The sequence below is a fragment of the Stegastes partitus genome, unplaced genomic scaffold (assembly GCF_000690725.1).
Source record: "Stegastes partitus isolate 25-593 unplaced genomic scaffold, Stegastes_partitus-1.0.2 Scaffold144, whole genome shotgun sequence".
NCBI classification, from domain to species: Eukaryota; Metazoa; Chordata; class Actinopteri; family Pomacentridae; genus Stegastes; species Stegastes partitus.
The window spans coordinates 262,849-279,044 of record NW_007577875.1 but is presented as its reverse complement, the minus strand read 5'-3'; the positions used below and the strand labels follow the sequence as shown (position 1 = coordinate 279,044).

General features: G+C 44.2%; 1 protein-coding gene across 3 annotated transcripts in view; it reads right to left on the bottom strand.

Annotated features, from left to right (window-relative positions):
- Positions 1-16,196, bottom strand: part of zbtb16a (zinc finger and BTB domain containing 16a) — a 155,366-nt gene that overhangs the window by 9,477 nt on the left and 129,693 nt on the right. For all 3 annotated transcript variants that reach the window (XM_008279094.1, XM_008279093.1, XM_008279095.1), the window contains exons 5-6: positions 9,411-9,581; positions 241-411 (exon numbers count right to left, since the gene is read on the bottom strand). In XM_008279094.1, the coding sequence (XP_008277316.1) occupies positions 241-411; positions 9,411-9,581 (342 nt within the window). The remainder of the gene's footprint in view (positions 1-240; positions 412-9,410; positions 9,582-16,196) is intronic.

The window sequence follows — 16,196 nt, the reverse complement described above, 5'->3', positions numbered from 1 at the left end:
GAGACGGTGAATAAGACGTTCTCGGCAGATGGATAAACAGGAGAGAAAAATTCCTCGCTCTAAAACCACAAATTGTTGCCTGGCGATGGTACAATCTGTTGCACATGATGGAGTTGAAGGTATTTTTAGACTCTGGAACAGGACATGAAGCGAAATAGTTCCCAGTGCTTTGATTATTAACACAGACTGTGACATTAGCCGGCGTCCCTGTTCTCTGGGACTTGTTTTTGACGGCGGTACCTGTGTGCACACGGTAGTGGGTTTCCAGCTGGTGCTTGAGGCTGAACTTCTTCCCACAGCCGTTACATTCATAGGGCTTCTCCCCGGTGTGGATGCGCTTGTGGCCCTTCAGCGTGCTCTCGTCTCGGAAGCAGCTCCCGCAGAACTCGCACTCGAATGGGTGGTCCCCTGCTGAAAAGTGGGATAAAAAAATAAAAAAGGGTTACGTTTACTTAATCTGCAGACGGGATCTTGTCGTGACAAAGCACATGAGACCAACGAACAACACAAACGTGAAGGTTTACGTGCACAAATCAAACTTTACTAAAGCATCTGTGGGTTTGCAGCATCCACAGAATGCAGCACGCTGTTGTGATACCTAAATGCTCCATCTGATTATTCTGCACAATGCGACAACAACAGTGTTCTAATGGAAGCCCACTTAAAAGGCTTTAATACCGGCAGACAAATATAACCCATCTTTTGTCTTTCTCTACAAATCACCTGCACTGTCGCTCTGCTTTGTGCAAAGCCTTAAATAATTGTAGCCTGTCACGGCTGTTCACCGGCCATGAGATGTATTATTGACCATGCAGTCCCAGTGTCGCAATGCACTAATGGATAACCTGACTGATGTGGTAAACCTGGAATAATGAGCTGACTTTGTCATCGTGGAATTTATTATCCTTGGATATATGTGTGTTTTTTTTAAATCCAACAAATTCAAATACGCCATTTTCTCCACCTCTTACAGGTCATAAAGTCGAACAAGATGGCTGTGTTACAGTGGCAGCCGCCTTCTGTCTGTTTGGGTTTGTACAGTGTTTAATGCAGGGACAGAAAAAGGAACATCAGGGTAATTCACGTATGCATCGCGGGGCTGGTTTATCGAGCTAATTCGGATCGCAATCTCTCTCAACCATCTCTCTGACTAGGCCACACTTTCGATAGCAGTGATCAGTGGACAGGTGTTGGCTTCAGCTGGTCAAAATACCACAAAAATGTTGGGATTCTTCACAATTCGGGGGTAAAGTGGGGAGTTTCAGCCCTGGCGTCGGTCTTCCTTCGCTCTGATTGGCGGCGTGCTGTCTGTTTCTGTTCCTTGCACACTGCGTGAATACATATCTTATTTACGGAGCGTCACATTTCCATCCTGAGACTTATTGCAGGTGGACGTACAGTACGCGCTCGCCGTCAGAAATGAAAACGATACCACATTCTGCTCCTCCGGGCTGCCACGGCGCAGGTCCCCACAGGGCAGCTGTAATGGATATTCAGATGTCAATGATCAGGGATATTATGATTTGCAGGAGCCTCTCTCCAGCAGGTCCTGAGACTAATTGTATTCCAGTGTTTGATGAGGAGCTGCTCCTTGCGTCATTTGCTTCCCCCCTCTGTGTTACACTCTCTAGCCAAGTAATGTTGTGGATATTTATTAATGTATTTCACTCCACCGCTGCAGGTTTAAGTCACCATCAATGACCTATGCCTTTCATTATCTGCCTGTCCAAGCAGCAACGTGCCAGGGAATAAATTGCATTTCTCGTTATGTGCTGCTACCACTGCCCCGCTGTTAAGAGACAATTTCACTTCCATCCTGCATATTTTATGTGAGATTTTTATGTACGTGCATACAGTATGCACGCAGTTGGTTTATTTAGGAAGAGAGAGACAAAAGGCGGGGAATGAGAGAGAGGAATGTGGAATGGATAGTCTTTAAATGCTGATCACATTTTGGGTATTGTATACTTTTATGGGGGAAAACGTTGTGGGCGCCTCGCGATGTCGGACGCATTTCCCATTAAAGGGAAAGGCTGGTGGGGGGGGGATGGAGGGGCGGGGGACAAAACAGAGACGGGGATGGAGCAGGGGATGTGGGTGTATATGGCGGCGGCGGTGGGGGCTGGGTAAAAATCAATAAAAGTGACAGTCTTTATTTGTCTGCATGAAGTTATCAGTGGCTCCCGCTGTAAGACATTGTGCTCTTTCTAGCGTTTCAACCACAGCAGAGATCACAATCCATCACAGAGCTCGGTGGGCTTGCACGACGCCGCAAGAATAATAATTGAGCTCGGATTCACCTGCCTTTAATTAGGGCCTCCGATCAGACCGGCGAGTGGGATGCTAATACTCAGAGGAGGCCTATGGAGGGTGATTCACGCTTAATGTCCTGTTGCTGTGCTAACGTCTGCTGTTGGCAAACATCGCCGAAAAAACCTTGAATTAGGAGGGAGAGAGCTCGCTGTATTTCACATTTAATGCAAGATTGCAGCGAATCTGCATCGGAAAAATACACCATAAAATATGTACTTCTGGGGGTAGTTAGCGTCGGCTGCTAAAATCACGTAACCCAGAAAGCAGACGTTTAAACAGACACATCTCTCATACATTTATTTAGACATTTACTCCTGTTTAGCCTCATTGCTCCAAATCCTCTTGAGGATTTCGGTAAACTTTGCTTGTCTTACTTACTGCAGTGAGTAACATATTTAAATTATCATTATTATGCTTTGTTTGTTTTCAGTGCTAATATTGACATCAGTTATGCGAGCTAACTCCCAAACTGCACTCGTTCTACGATGAAAACTGCTACAGATGAAGAGATTTTGTCGTTCCAGTTCAAGCATTGGTGACCGCTGCAGAATAGATCACACATTATGCTGCATTTCCCTGTTGGGAATAGAGCTCCACAGTGGATCTAGTGAAAGGACGGCTGTCTGACTCCAGCATCCTGCCGGTGCCCAGGGTGCCTGTTATCTCCCGCTGCCACTCGGGGACGCCAGAGTGCAAAGTTGCGCTGCGGAGCTTTAAATAAATCAGACACAATTCTATAATCACATTGTGAGGATGTAAAGGGGCAGACAGGACTTCATTTTGTCAGGATGCTCTCATGGGGGGCCGCGGAATAATGGGGACACGTCCTCTGTCCATCCTAAATCTGCCGCTATTACCGTCTCCTCCTCTGTCCTCCATTTCTTCTCTCCTTCCCCGTTTCCATTTCTCTCTCTCTCTCTCTCTCTCTCTCTCCGGTGTGACCACATGGCAGATGAGGACCCGGCACAGTGAGGTGGAACCACAGCATGGTGAGAGAACCCAAGGGTGCCCCCGAGCATCACCACCTGCGTCTCCTGACCCGCCTCCCCCCCACCCCACCCCCTCCTCCTCACCTCCTTTGACACCCCAAAGGGGCTGCTGAGGGGTGCACGGTGCCCATGGGCACACTGGGGCGTGTTCATTATCTACGGTAAGAGGCTGTAAATCACCGGGCTCCATCACTGCCAGCACCAGAAACTGGCTCATTCTCTCTCTCTCTCTCTCTCTCTCTCCAAATTCAATTCAGTCCTCTCTCGCCCCGGCTCCCTCTCTTTCTCTGGCTGTAGCACTATCAAATACAGCTGCGAACACAAAACACCCCGCCACAGCAGACAGCAAATTGGCTCAGAGTTTAAAAAAAAAAAAAAAAAAAAACAAAAAAAAAAAAAAAAACACCACACAGACACTTACACACAGACAGTGCACAACAACAGAATATTAATGAAGGCCTGGTCTGTAAAGAGAGAGTGTGTACGTCTGCTGCTAAAGGAAGGCGAGCGGCACAGCTGCCACCACTGCCACTTTCACAAGCCAACGTTGTGAGCTGGTGCCTCCGCTGTACTGTACACGCTCGCCATAAAGATGTATAAAATAAAAACGGCAGCGTAATGGCGTGCTAGGAGATGAAACCGCAGGTGGATGGAGGGAAAATAAGAGCAGCACCGGCGAGTCAGAGGAGGAGAGATGGTAGGATTAAGATGCTGAAATAAACACCATTAAATGTTTTTTTTTTTTCCCCCCTCCACTCGTCCTAAATGGTGATCCAGTGTCAGAGCCCGTAGCCGCCGAGGCTGCTTTCAAAAGATAAGGCTGCAGACAGGTAAAATGAAGCACACGTAATGAATGTCCATAAAAGTGCTTTTTGCTGCTCGCTGTTGTCAGTTGATACAACAGAACGCTGATTCGACCAATAACCCGGCTATATCTAGAAAGCTTTCTATGGAAGATGAGCTGCCACAGCCTGTCCATTAAAATTAGGGCTGAACACTGGGAATTGAGATACTCGGCGTTTACGGTGGATTTCGGTCAAAATTGACTCCAGTTTCCTTGAAGAAAATGCCGACGGGGAATCAGTGCGTCTGAGAGCCTCTTCGGTGCGTTTATGTGCTTAAGGCTGCCTTACTGTACGGCCTGAAACAGAGACGCCTCACCCGAACCTCAGCCACCCTCAGCTGCACGCCAAACAATGAAAAAACAACATGACTGTAATATATTAAAGAGCAACCGATCACCTGCAGTGTTTGGCTACAAGAAATTGTTTAGTGAGAGCCAAAATCTGTCCACATTGTACGAAATTAATGTTTTAACTGTCATTTTTGGGACAATTTACTGTTATTATAAGATTTTCCATGTTTTGTGTAAATTACAGATAATGGCGAGCAAAATCGCAGACAAAAAGCTTTAATTTACATGTTGTGAAAAAAAATGACAGCAATCTATGAATAATGTCCACATCAAAAAAATAAATACAGATTTTTTTAAAAATAAATACTAATCCATTTCTTTCTTTTTTTTTTTTTTACAATGTTTGACCTGTTTTTAATTTTTTACATTTTTTTTTACTGTATTTATACAAGAAAAAATAGGATTATTTGAGAGATATTTGCTGTTATTTGGAACAAAAATGATGTATATCGAGGACAAAAAAAATACAAAAATAAAAATAATAAAATCAAAAATATGTATTTATTTACATGTTGATTATAAAAAATTAATAATAAAAATATTTCTGTACATAAAAGCCAAATAAATTTTAAAAAAATGTGTTTTTACAAATATTAATTTGCTTGTTCACAGTGTGTTATTGTAAAATTAAATTATTTTACTGCATTTAAATCCACCAAAAATAACACTTTTTAAATGATATTTTCAGTTATTTATTTTATTTTTTTCCTGATTTGTGCAAAACAGTACTTCACTATTTTTTATGTATTTTCTTTTTGTACCTGAGCTGCCAAATTTTCACCTTTATTTTCAATAATACTATTATTATTATTATTATTATTATTATTATTATTATTATTATTATTATTATTATCATTATTATTATTACACACTGCTGGGGGCTCAACAGGTGGATGAACACTACAGCACAGAACAGGTGGAGCACTGAGTGACCACATCCAGGAACACAAGTCAAAATGGCTGCATGTGAGGAACTTTCCTTCCCTGCCACCTGAAGTCATCCCTATAAAGACGGGCAGGCATGACCTATTAATGACTCCATACTGCATTAAAACTCAAGAAAGAACACTCAGGTGTGCTCTTGTTTTTAACCTCAAAGATACCACACCTTGAAGAGAAACTCCTGTCCGACCAAAATCACATTACATCTGGATAGATGTGTGTAGAATGAAATGAAATCAACAGGATTTGGGGTCATCTCGGGCTGGGATGTATTTTTGTGAGATTAATTTTGAAATCAGAGAAAACATTCGTAGCCGAACGTTAAACACAAACGGCTGCCTTTGACTCACATCTTGTGCATCCCAATTTAAAGGCGATGAGTCACTCTGAGCACAGAGGAAATAAGATTCAGACATGTCTCATTCACCCGTCTCTGGTATTAAAGTATCTGCTTAGCAGTTATATGCAGCTGTAGGTTGAGTGATATGAATCAAACGCACCGTGATGGCTGATATGTGACGCTTTTTCTATTGATGGTACAACTGTTGTCTTTTGCGTCACACTGTCACAGAAATGACAAAATGCATTTCTCCGGCGAAACATAAACGGCTTAAACATTTCCACTGCAACTACTGCAGCTGCTGAAATGTGGTTTACTCGCAAAATAAATAAAAAAACAACAACCCAGCATCCTCTCTCCAGCTATCTCTGCAATCCAGGTTTAGAAAAGATCCTAATTGATAAGCTTCATGGGCACAGACAGACTTTAATTTAGGTTTCGACTCTAAAGCTACATTCAGACAGCCTCAGCCTCCGGTTTGTTGCGGGGAGATTAGAAAACACTATTCAGGGCCGCACAAACGTACACGCTCGTGTGTTTAACCTACATTTTCATTTAGAGGTCGTGAAAAGAGCCGAAACGTCGTTGAAAGACGACAGAGTGCTTTTTAGCAACGGCACCGATGCAGCATTCGACGCAAGTGAAAATAAGGTAATTAAGGTCAACTTATTAATTAAATTTCTGATTATTTGCTGGATGATCTATATTCGGCCTTGCACAATGTCGTTTCTGATTTTTTTTGTGTGTGTGTGTGTCCTCCCCACTGATAAGTTGGACGCAGCACAACATAAAAAGGCTGCAATGAACTGATGTCCACACTGGATGGACTTTGCTAACGATGGCAGCGCAAATGTGTCTCGGTACCAACAAACCAGACGACGTGTGGGTACATTTAGAGAGCTCGTTCTCCGAGGGGTGACATCTCAGTCTGTTTTTAAGCACTATTTTTTGCCTTGTTACCCAGCAAAGTGTGAATGAGATTATTAACATCAAAGTGTAAATGCAGAGGAACACCATGCCTCTACTTTTTTGGGAGGGTAAATTAGGACCTATTTCTGGCGCCCATGATGGCTGCGTGAGTTGCTGACTTTATAATCCCTCCCCTCCCTCCCCTCCTCCCCTCCTCGACAAAAGGCTGTGCATCATATTTAAACGATTGCTTTCACGGCTGGCTCATTGTGATTTAACACACGCCCACAGTGGGATGAGGTTCAAAGTGGCACGAGGCTGCAAAGTCTCATCTGCGGCTCCGGAGACGAAGCCGAGGTGACATTTGCGTCGCCCGGGTGGGCAGGTGGATCAGAGACGCTGCATGTGTCCTCTCCAATGTCTGCTCCACGGAACAGATGTGTGCATCGCTACTGTACAGGCGGCTCGAGCGACCGCCGCCGCCGCCCCCCCACCCCCTCCAGACCCCACCACCACCACCACCACCACCATCACACACTAATGGTATATTCGCCTGACTTGTAAATAGGGCCGACTGCTCTCATCTCACTGCCTTTCGTTTCAAATATTTATCCGTGAGCCGGTGAGCTAAATCGGCTCTGACAGTGAGACTGTTATTTAAGGTCGCAGACAGGCGGCTGGGTGAGAGACAGAGGGAGAGAGAGGGAAGAAAAAAAAAGCGTCCATCCCTCGCTGGTGAAATGGGATTCATTTCCATGTGTTCATATTCTGTCATGGCTACGCTTTCTCCCTCTCTCTCTCTCTCTCTCTCTTCTTCTTTTTTTTTTTTTCCACTCTGAATAGCCGCATCCGTCAGGCTACCTCTGCTCCCTCGAAAAAATGTATTAGTATCCTGGCCTCGTCTCAGTGGAGAGCCAGCACCGAGAGAATTACTAGCGGACCGAAGGGAGGGGGGGGAAAGTAAAAAAAAAAAAAAAAACTACAAAAAATAGTCACTGTAAATAAGCTTCGTGTGACTGCTGCAGAATTCATTTTGCGTTGACCTGAATTAATGCTGTTTATTCAGCTGCAGCTAAAGTAACAGTGCGACTGGGTGGGGATAACATAATTCACTCTAATATAAAACAGGCCCCTCTATGATACTGTAAGCTATATTTATCGACGACAACCCCTTGTCCTCATCCTACTACAGCTGTACAAAACCCTTTTATTCATAGTCGGCTATTCATTTACGCTAATACGCACGGGTGGGAGGCGGCAACATACTTCAGAATCTGAAAAATCAGAGGAAAAAAAATGGATTTGTTTGCAATGAGTGTGCCAAAAAATAGGCTTTTGCACTGATATTAAACATAAATGAGTAGATAAATATGCACCGTATGAATAGAATATCAGCTTTAATTATACTTGAGGTCTTTAAAACTAGAATTTGCAGTATCTCGGGTCGTTATTAGTGGATGTTAGGAGCTGACAAGTACACTAGATCAAATGAAAAGTTGTTGTTTTTATGAGCTCATCATTTCTGCACGCTACTTCTACAACATGCAGTCAATATCTTTAGTAATAGCTAATCTGTCTAACCCTCCAGAAACCCACAGGTGGGTTTGAAGGGCATGTTAAGGTTTAAAAATCACCAAAATTAACCGATTTATCCGAGCCAGAAACTGTAAAAACAGAAAAAAATCATTGTTTTTTTTAAAGAACAAGCTTTCCTTCATAAGTGTTTAAACTTATCGTGCACTTTTCGGTCACAGACGAAACCAAATCTAAGCTTAAAATCGTCATATTTTAGCACAATCACGTGTTATTTACAAATTAGAAAACCAAAAACCCTATTCTCTAATCAGATTCTGCAAAAATCTAAAAATCTATGTGTTTCTTGACATAAAGAAAAGGCTGCTAGTGGGTCAGCTGATAGTCATGTGGTAATAATTCGGCTGAGCTGCAGACAGTCGACAAGTTTAGAAACAAATTAAAAAACATAAGCAGTAAAATATCTGTACTATGCAGACGTATCATTTTCTTGCAGTATTGTCGGCACTTGATTCCATTTCTTTCAGGGTAGAATGTGCATCATAAATTCTGTTTTTTGTGTGTGTGTGTCTTCTAATATTTACGGTATTTAGCTAGTTTACACTGTGCAGAATATCTTTTTAAGTTCACTCTCCTTCTAGCCATGGTTGTTCTGTTTCCATAGAGGTGCAGGAGTGAAAAATGTGACAGGAGCTTTAAAAAAAAACCCAGAATCTGCTCCGGGTTGAGAGGGTTAAAAAAAAATTGTTATGGAGTTGAGGGAGCTGAGCGTGAAGGGAGGCTCCCGTTGTTTCAGTCAGTCTATCATCCAGTCCTCACCCACTGTACGCTCTGAACTCTGGGAAAAGGGGATGCGAGCGGCTCCTCGTGTGGGGGAGTCGGCATCACAACAAACACAAAACATAAACCGCCGCCCTCTCTCGTCGAAGGTGATTCGGACGTCTGATTACGAGGTCTCCCAGAATCTCACCCGGGGGGAGGCATTTGGGATTAAACTGGAGAGCAGACCCCAGGGCGGACCCAGAAAACAGCAAAGGGATTACACATCCCATTTGGTCTGGAGAGCCGAGGGATTTCCCATCCCCAGCTGGAGAACGTGGCTGTGGAAGAAGAAGACTACAACTGCTGGGCTCGGTTTGCTGTGATCCAGAGCTACAGGAGAAACCGGACGACGAGCGCTTCCACTGACCTGTGTGTGAGCGTAGGTGACGTTTGAGTGCAGTATGGCTGGGGAAAGTCCGGTTGCATTCGCTGCAAATGTAGCTGCGGACGCCGGCGTGGACTTCCATGTGCTGCTGCAACGCTGTCTGGGTCTGGAAACGCTTCCCACAGAGCAGGCAGAAGATGGCCATGTCCGACCCTGCAGAGAAAAAAAACGACAACAAACGAATTAGCGTTGACATTTATCACAATTATTACAACTTGTTGTCTATTTGCTGATGCATTTCCAAATCAACATGGCCAGAACTGCAAAAATCAAACCCAAGTTGGGCTAGAAAAGAAACCGCATTTCTTGCTTGAGCTGGTTTCAAACTCTAGCCAGGGGTGCTAGCTCCTCCAGCAGCACTTCATGGCAGAGCCACAGTGACAGCCAGTGCCAGCTTCCCTCACACAAATCGCACTGAAGGTTGTGCAGGCTCACAGTCATTAAGATACAGGCCACATAACAGTTCATGTGTGATGTCCTGGGCTCAGCCGCGCTATATTTTACTAAGCGTTCCTTCACAGGCTCACATGAAGCAATACTGTATTTATAGGATTAGAGCTGCACACAATACTCATGTTCCAGGGTGGGTGTGCACAACGATAAAGATCTCCTATGCAATACTTCAATCGAATCTTGACTCCAGCGAGCAGTGTGCATTTTTCTCCAGCAGAGATAAAGAGCACACAGTTGCGAGCGCACAAACACATAAAATCGCAAACACAGGAGCGCACACACACACACACACACACACACACACACACACACAAACACGGTGGCACGCTCTCTTGAACACACTCCCTTCACACTTTTTCAATTACCAGGCTGGGGAAAACTCTGGGGAAGGACTGAGTGTTTGGAGCTCAGTTTCTATTTCATCAGTCAATAACACATCTTTGGGGCAAAGCTGACACTAATTTAAAAATCTATGAAGAGCAGCCCGCCTCATGTTCATAACCACTGGAGGAGGAGGAGGGCCCACGACAGCCTCCACACCAGATCAATCACTGTCTCGGCTGCTCTGCACGCTAAAGAACGGCGATGAAGGGGGGCGAGGGAGGGGAAGCACATCGCTGGAGGACGATGATGGGAGGACGGGGTTGCTGGAAAGCAGGTAAAAGATGCGGTTTTTGCAGAAGAGGAAGCCAACGCAGAAACTCAAAGTTGGTGGAGGGAGAGAAATAAACATCAGCAAACGTTCCCCGTGTGACAGAAAAAGGATGCAGGCGATTCTACGGGAGTTTCATTAGATCCTTGGCGGAAGCTGGAGTTCCTGTCAGCCCTACAGGTGACGAAAGTTACGCTGCTTGGAGGATGAGACCGAATGAGTAGATTTGGCACTTCTACACAAGAAAAATTCAGTTCAGCTGGGCAGATTGCCATTAAATGTAATGCCAGCGTGAAGTTTCCTCCAGCTCCACCCTCTGGACAAACTAAAGACTCGTCATTTGCTGCACGAGCTTCAGCCTCTCCTGCAGTTCAAAATGGGAAGCAAGCGTACTAGTTTGTGCAAATGCAAACTTGAACGTAGAGCTAAAGTACCTTTGTTGTTGTTTTTTTGTCCCTGCTTTCAACAATGAAGAAACTGTTGAATGGAGTTCATTGCTTCTGGGATCCCTTTAGGACTTCTTGCAAGTGATTGACAATCCTGCTTCCCAGTCACTTCCAAGCTAGTTTATCAGTTATCTTATCTGTCAGCGGACTGGAGCATAAACAGAAGACCTGTCCTCCAGGTCACATCACAACAAATCTTTTACGGTCACATTAAAGAGGAAATTATTATTTGTAAAGGAAGAAAATGAAAATGGTGTAAGTGTTGGACCTGGGTGGGGGGTGGAGTGGAACTGAGAGTGACTTTTGACCACAGATAGAGAATTAGGAGGGGAAAAAAAAGGTTTTGGAATGTAAGAGGTCAGTAGACCTCTGACCTCCGGCCGGGGCAAAGGAACGGAGGAAATATGAAACCCAGATACCAACTCACAGCCTCAAACAAACACAGAAAAAACAGAAAAAAACAAACAAAGCCGGGGAACAAAAAGTGGACGACAAAAGAGCGCTCTGAAGAAAGACCAGTTACAGTGGCGCGACACATTTAGTTGAATGGTGGACAATGTGTGTCAGCAATTACGGATCAACTATAAAAAGGATTCTGACAGTCACTGTTTTTAACAAAGCAACAACATCTGAGAAAGAGCAGCAGAGAGCAAAGAGTCGGCGAGACCAATACGGACAAGAATGACCTGGAACAAAGGGCGGAACGTACAAACGAACCGCCGGGAAATGACGGACATTTAAACACGCTGCTGTCTAAACACCGCAGAACACATCCAGGACCGAACCTCTACTTTGAGCTTTGAAGACCTGCCACTGCAAAAATCTTTCAGGTGTTTTTCTGTGACCCACGACAAATAATGTCCCAAGTTGTTTGAGCAAGAGCCTAATTGTGATCCACAGTTACACGTCATCGTTAAGCAACCTGTAGCGGCGGTGATGCTGTTATTTCAGAAAATGACCCAAAGCTAATTACTGGCCACTTTATTGGTTGCAGCTGTGGAATTTAATGCAAGCCAATACGACGATACAGCTCTAGCACAAGCTCTACTTTTACCAGGCTTCTAGTTTTTCAGTTGTTGTTGACGTATTCAAACAGGTGATGATTCAACTCTGTGCACATGGTTGCTGGACCGCATTACATTTAACTCTGAACCTTAAAACCTGTCGTCAGGTTGGAAAACATGTTGTTCTTTTAACGAAATTGCACCATTTATCAAAGCCAAAAACTTAGAAAATGATTGGATATCAACTTTCCGACAGTCCTTGAACTACTCGTCTGGAAATTAAACCAAATCTAAGCTTAAAATAACGACATTTAATCAACATCACTTTATTCTACGTTTCTTAGTTAACATTCCACTAAAAAATAAAGCATTTGTTCTAACCTGATTCTGTAAAAAAATAAAAAATAAAAAAAGCCATGAGTGTCTTAGCATCGAGTGAAAGTCACATGACAAAAATTCTGCGACTTTTTTTGTATGCTGTCGTGAAAAATGCACCTACAATGAGTAAAAATGTGGCAGATGCAAAAAAAACCATCTAGAAACTGCTCGTATTTGGCCTTCGTCATGTTTGCTAATGAACAAAACAGTAGAAACACTTTTAAATAAGCTGCAGTTCAGTATGCGACCAACACCTAACAAGACTTCCACGATAAATATAAAGTCACAAAGAAGCTTTAGATTCAGTAGAATTTACTTGTTGCATTGGTCTGCATTAGTTTTCACATAAAATCCCCCTTAAGTATATTCACTTTCATGTGACAACACCCTCTAGTGGTTGTCACAGGTATGACACAAGCAAAGGAGGAGGTCAGGGCGGGCGGATGGGTGGACAAAGCAGTGGACAGTAACACAACTTGACCATCCTAAACCACAAATGCATATTTATTATTCTAACCATGATGGCAAAAGTCCTCTAACTTTAATGAAGCACTTATTTTATCCTAAACCTTGACGTTTCCCTAAACCTAGCCCGATTCTGTGCCTGATTAATGCACAAAATAACGGTGGGATAAAGTCCAACTAGCTCCAATTCCACACTCTACTACAAAACACTGAATAATAATAATGAAACGAGGCGTTAAAAGACACTGTTTGGATAATTAATCAGTATGAAATCCACATGAAAAAATACCAGTCCAAATAAAGCTGAATATGCTGCAGACTGTTTGTGAATTCGGTCTGTCTGGCACGGCCAACCAGAATATACATATAGATGTAAATCCAGACTTTGAAACACCTTTTCTCTTTAAACTGTGGTCGACATCCCAGATGCTTCATCCATGCTTCTCAGCAATCTGTCTATCTGCCATCATTCGGCCTTTTTGTCTGCAAATCCCAGTTTGCAGCGACTCTGATTACCGTCGGACAAAATTAAGTGGTACAAACTATACAGTCAGTCCGGGGAATAATTGTGTGTTGCGGGAAAGTGAGTAAAGGTGTTGTCAGCCGCTGATAGATGAAGAGAGCAGTGCGAGATAAAAAAGGAAGGAAAGGTGGGAGAAAAGTAGTTGACCCAGGAGGTCCATTACAGTGCAAAATTGAGTCAGCCGAAAGTGACACCTGAAAGGAGGAGCTGGAGGAGGCCAGAGTGGTGGGGGGCTCTTAGTCTCAGTCCTGTTTGGCTGTTTTGGAATAATTTACCTCCTCTAACCAGCCTCTCTCTCTACTTCTCGTGCCATCTATTTATAAAGGCTTGGGCAGTTTGTGGCTGTTTGTGTGTGAGGCTGCGGCAGTGCCGGCAGTATCTTAATGGGCCCGGAGTGGCAGTGCTGCTGTTATTTAAGTGGGGGATGGACAGAGGCTGGTAATGGAGAGGAATACTCCCCGATGGGAGGTGACAGTGGCCGGATGGGTGCAGAGCAGAGAAATGGCCTGAGGGTAGAGGCTGGACACTGAGGTAGGCACTTTGGCTGACTTCGACATGCAGCGAGGTAAACACCCACCAACACGCCTTCCAGAAAACACACGCCAAGCCTAAAGATCTTGATTAATAGCCTCGAAAAAAACCACAACTGCTTCTTATTATCATCATCTGCAAAAACAGGTGATTGGAATATTAGAGGTTATGACTTTAAAGTCCCTCCGTGGTCTTTGATTAAACTTCTAAAAATTTCATCCATCAAAGTTACAGATTTTTGTCCATGTAAATGATCATTTTCTGTCTCAACTATGGTTCTCTGAAGTCCTCATCTCTCTCGCTGCAGCTCGAGCACACCAGCTCACGTCCAACGCTGTAAAACTGCTCCTCGCTACACAGCTTCTGATATTGTACTAACTCAGCCACAAACTGATTCTGAAGATGAAAAATGAAACAGAAAACTCCTCAGGTTGGTTAAGTGTGAAACCCTGGAAGCATGAAGCCGTGTTTTTGAGATCGTCATCGATATGCTGCAATGTCAAGACAGCCGAGGTGTTGCCTGCCTCTTCTGCTCTTTCAAATATATGAAAAACAACATATGGACGTGTCAACAAGGCAAAAAAACACTAAAGTTATAGGTAAGGATTCCCGCAGCATGGCCAAAATGTGACTCAAATGTGAAACGACAACATTAGTTTAGTGTGTTTACGACAAAAACGTAAGAATCAGGGGTTTATTGCGAAGACGCTGAGGTTCAAAGAGAAGTCTGCCCATTCGGTCTGTGGCCTCAGGTTGCCCCAGAAGTTAAAGAAATTTGGATTTAGCGATGTTGGTGAGCAGTAAAAACAAACAGCAGGCTTCAAACCCCCCTCATCGACCTGAAGGTGATGCTGCTCACGGATTCATGCCTGCAGTCCGAGCTCCTCACTTAGAAGCCTAACAGCGCCATATCTGTTTCATTTCTAAAGACGCACATTACAGTCCTCGCTCGGCTTCTTCAAACCCGTCCTGCGCACACGTGTTCCTTGGACTGTAGTCGAGACAGTTAAATGTGTCCTGACTGTGGCCTGCAATGCAGCGTGCTGAACAGAGGACCTGCCAGAGTTAATGAGGCAGAGAGCAGCGGGACCTCAGCACAAGGTGTTCAATCACAGGCCATTACCACAGCCCTCAACCTCTGTTACTGCTTGCTCTTGTCAATAGCAATCTATAGCGAGCAATAGTTTATCTATACAGAGAGCAGAATAGTGACTGAATGTAGGCGTCTGTATCCCGACGCGACTACATTTATTTTCGGGGTTTGTAATAACAGAAACATGAGCCAAAAGTCACGGCAACACCGCTGATTTATGAGGGTTTTTGTGAGCTGCTGCCTTGAAATACTGCTTGTAAACTATGATTTCTAAGCTCATTTAAATATGATTCATCTTCTGCATGAGTGTTCATACCTGACCTGGAAACGGTAGCTGGAAAAAAAAAAGAAAAACATAAATCCAACTCTCCAAGATGAGGTTTAAATCTGTCAGAACGCTAGCAAGTAGACGGGGATGCACTGTGGTTTTGCAGGAGTTGGAGGTAGAGAAACCCTTCCTGGCATGTGTCCTGTTTAAGAGGAACGTCCATTAATGTACATAAATGTCAGCTGTTATCTTAAGAAGTCAGAACCCTTTTCCTTCCTTTCTCGCAATCCTTACATTGCACCAGCGTGGACAACACGGGCTCCGGCATTCAGTCACAACAACAACATCCCGTCCCCCCACCGGTGAATCCTGGGCTCTGCTATCTGCCACCATCTAACTGCCAGTCACCGCAAACGCCAGTCACAACAACCCTGCCCGCGTTGGCAGAGCAAGGTGTGAGAAAAACCGAAAGAAGAAGCAGCCGACGTCCCCGCTGCTCTTTAGCTCCGTCAAGTGTTTGTTGTTACTCACGTCTGCAATCAGGCTTCATCAGGTCGCAGCCTCCCTGAAAAGGTCGCTGAGCACCTTTTTACCTTGCGCCTCCGCGGGGCGTCACCGGAGACATGCATCTTGTCGTGAACGAACAAATAAAATGCCTTCTGTAATTTACCCTTGCGTGGACTGGAAAAGGTCTCTAATGAATTGTTCGGTTATGTCACTAATACTCGCGGATTTCGCGCCGTAGCCGTCGTTTCGTGGCATTTTGAGGGCTAACAAGACCCCCCGTGGTCAACTGCTGGCCTTCTGTAGCGCAACTGGAAAACCAATAGGCCAGCCACCCTGCGGCTTTATCTAAAGGTGGATCTCTTACGCGGGTTTGAGCAACAAAAACCGCTCTCAGGGACGCTGAATGAAGTCATACAGCCTTGAATGTGTTTTTCTACCAGGTTTAAAG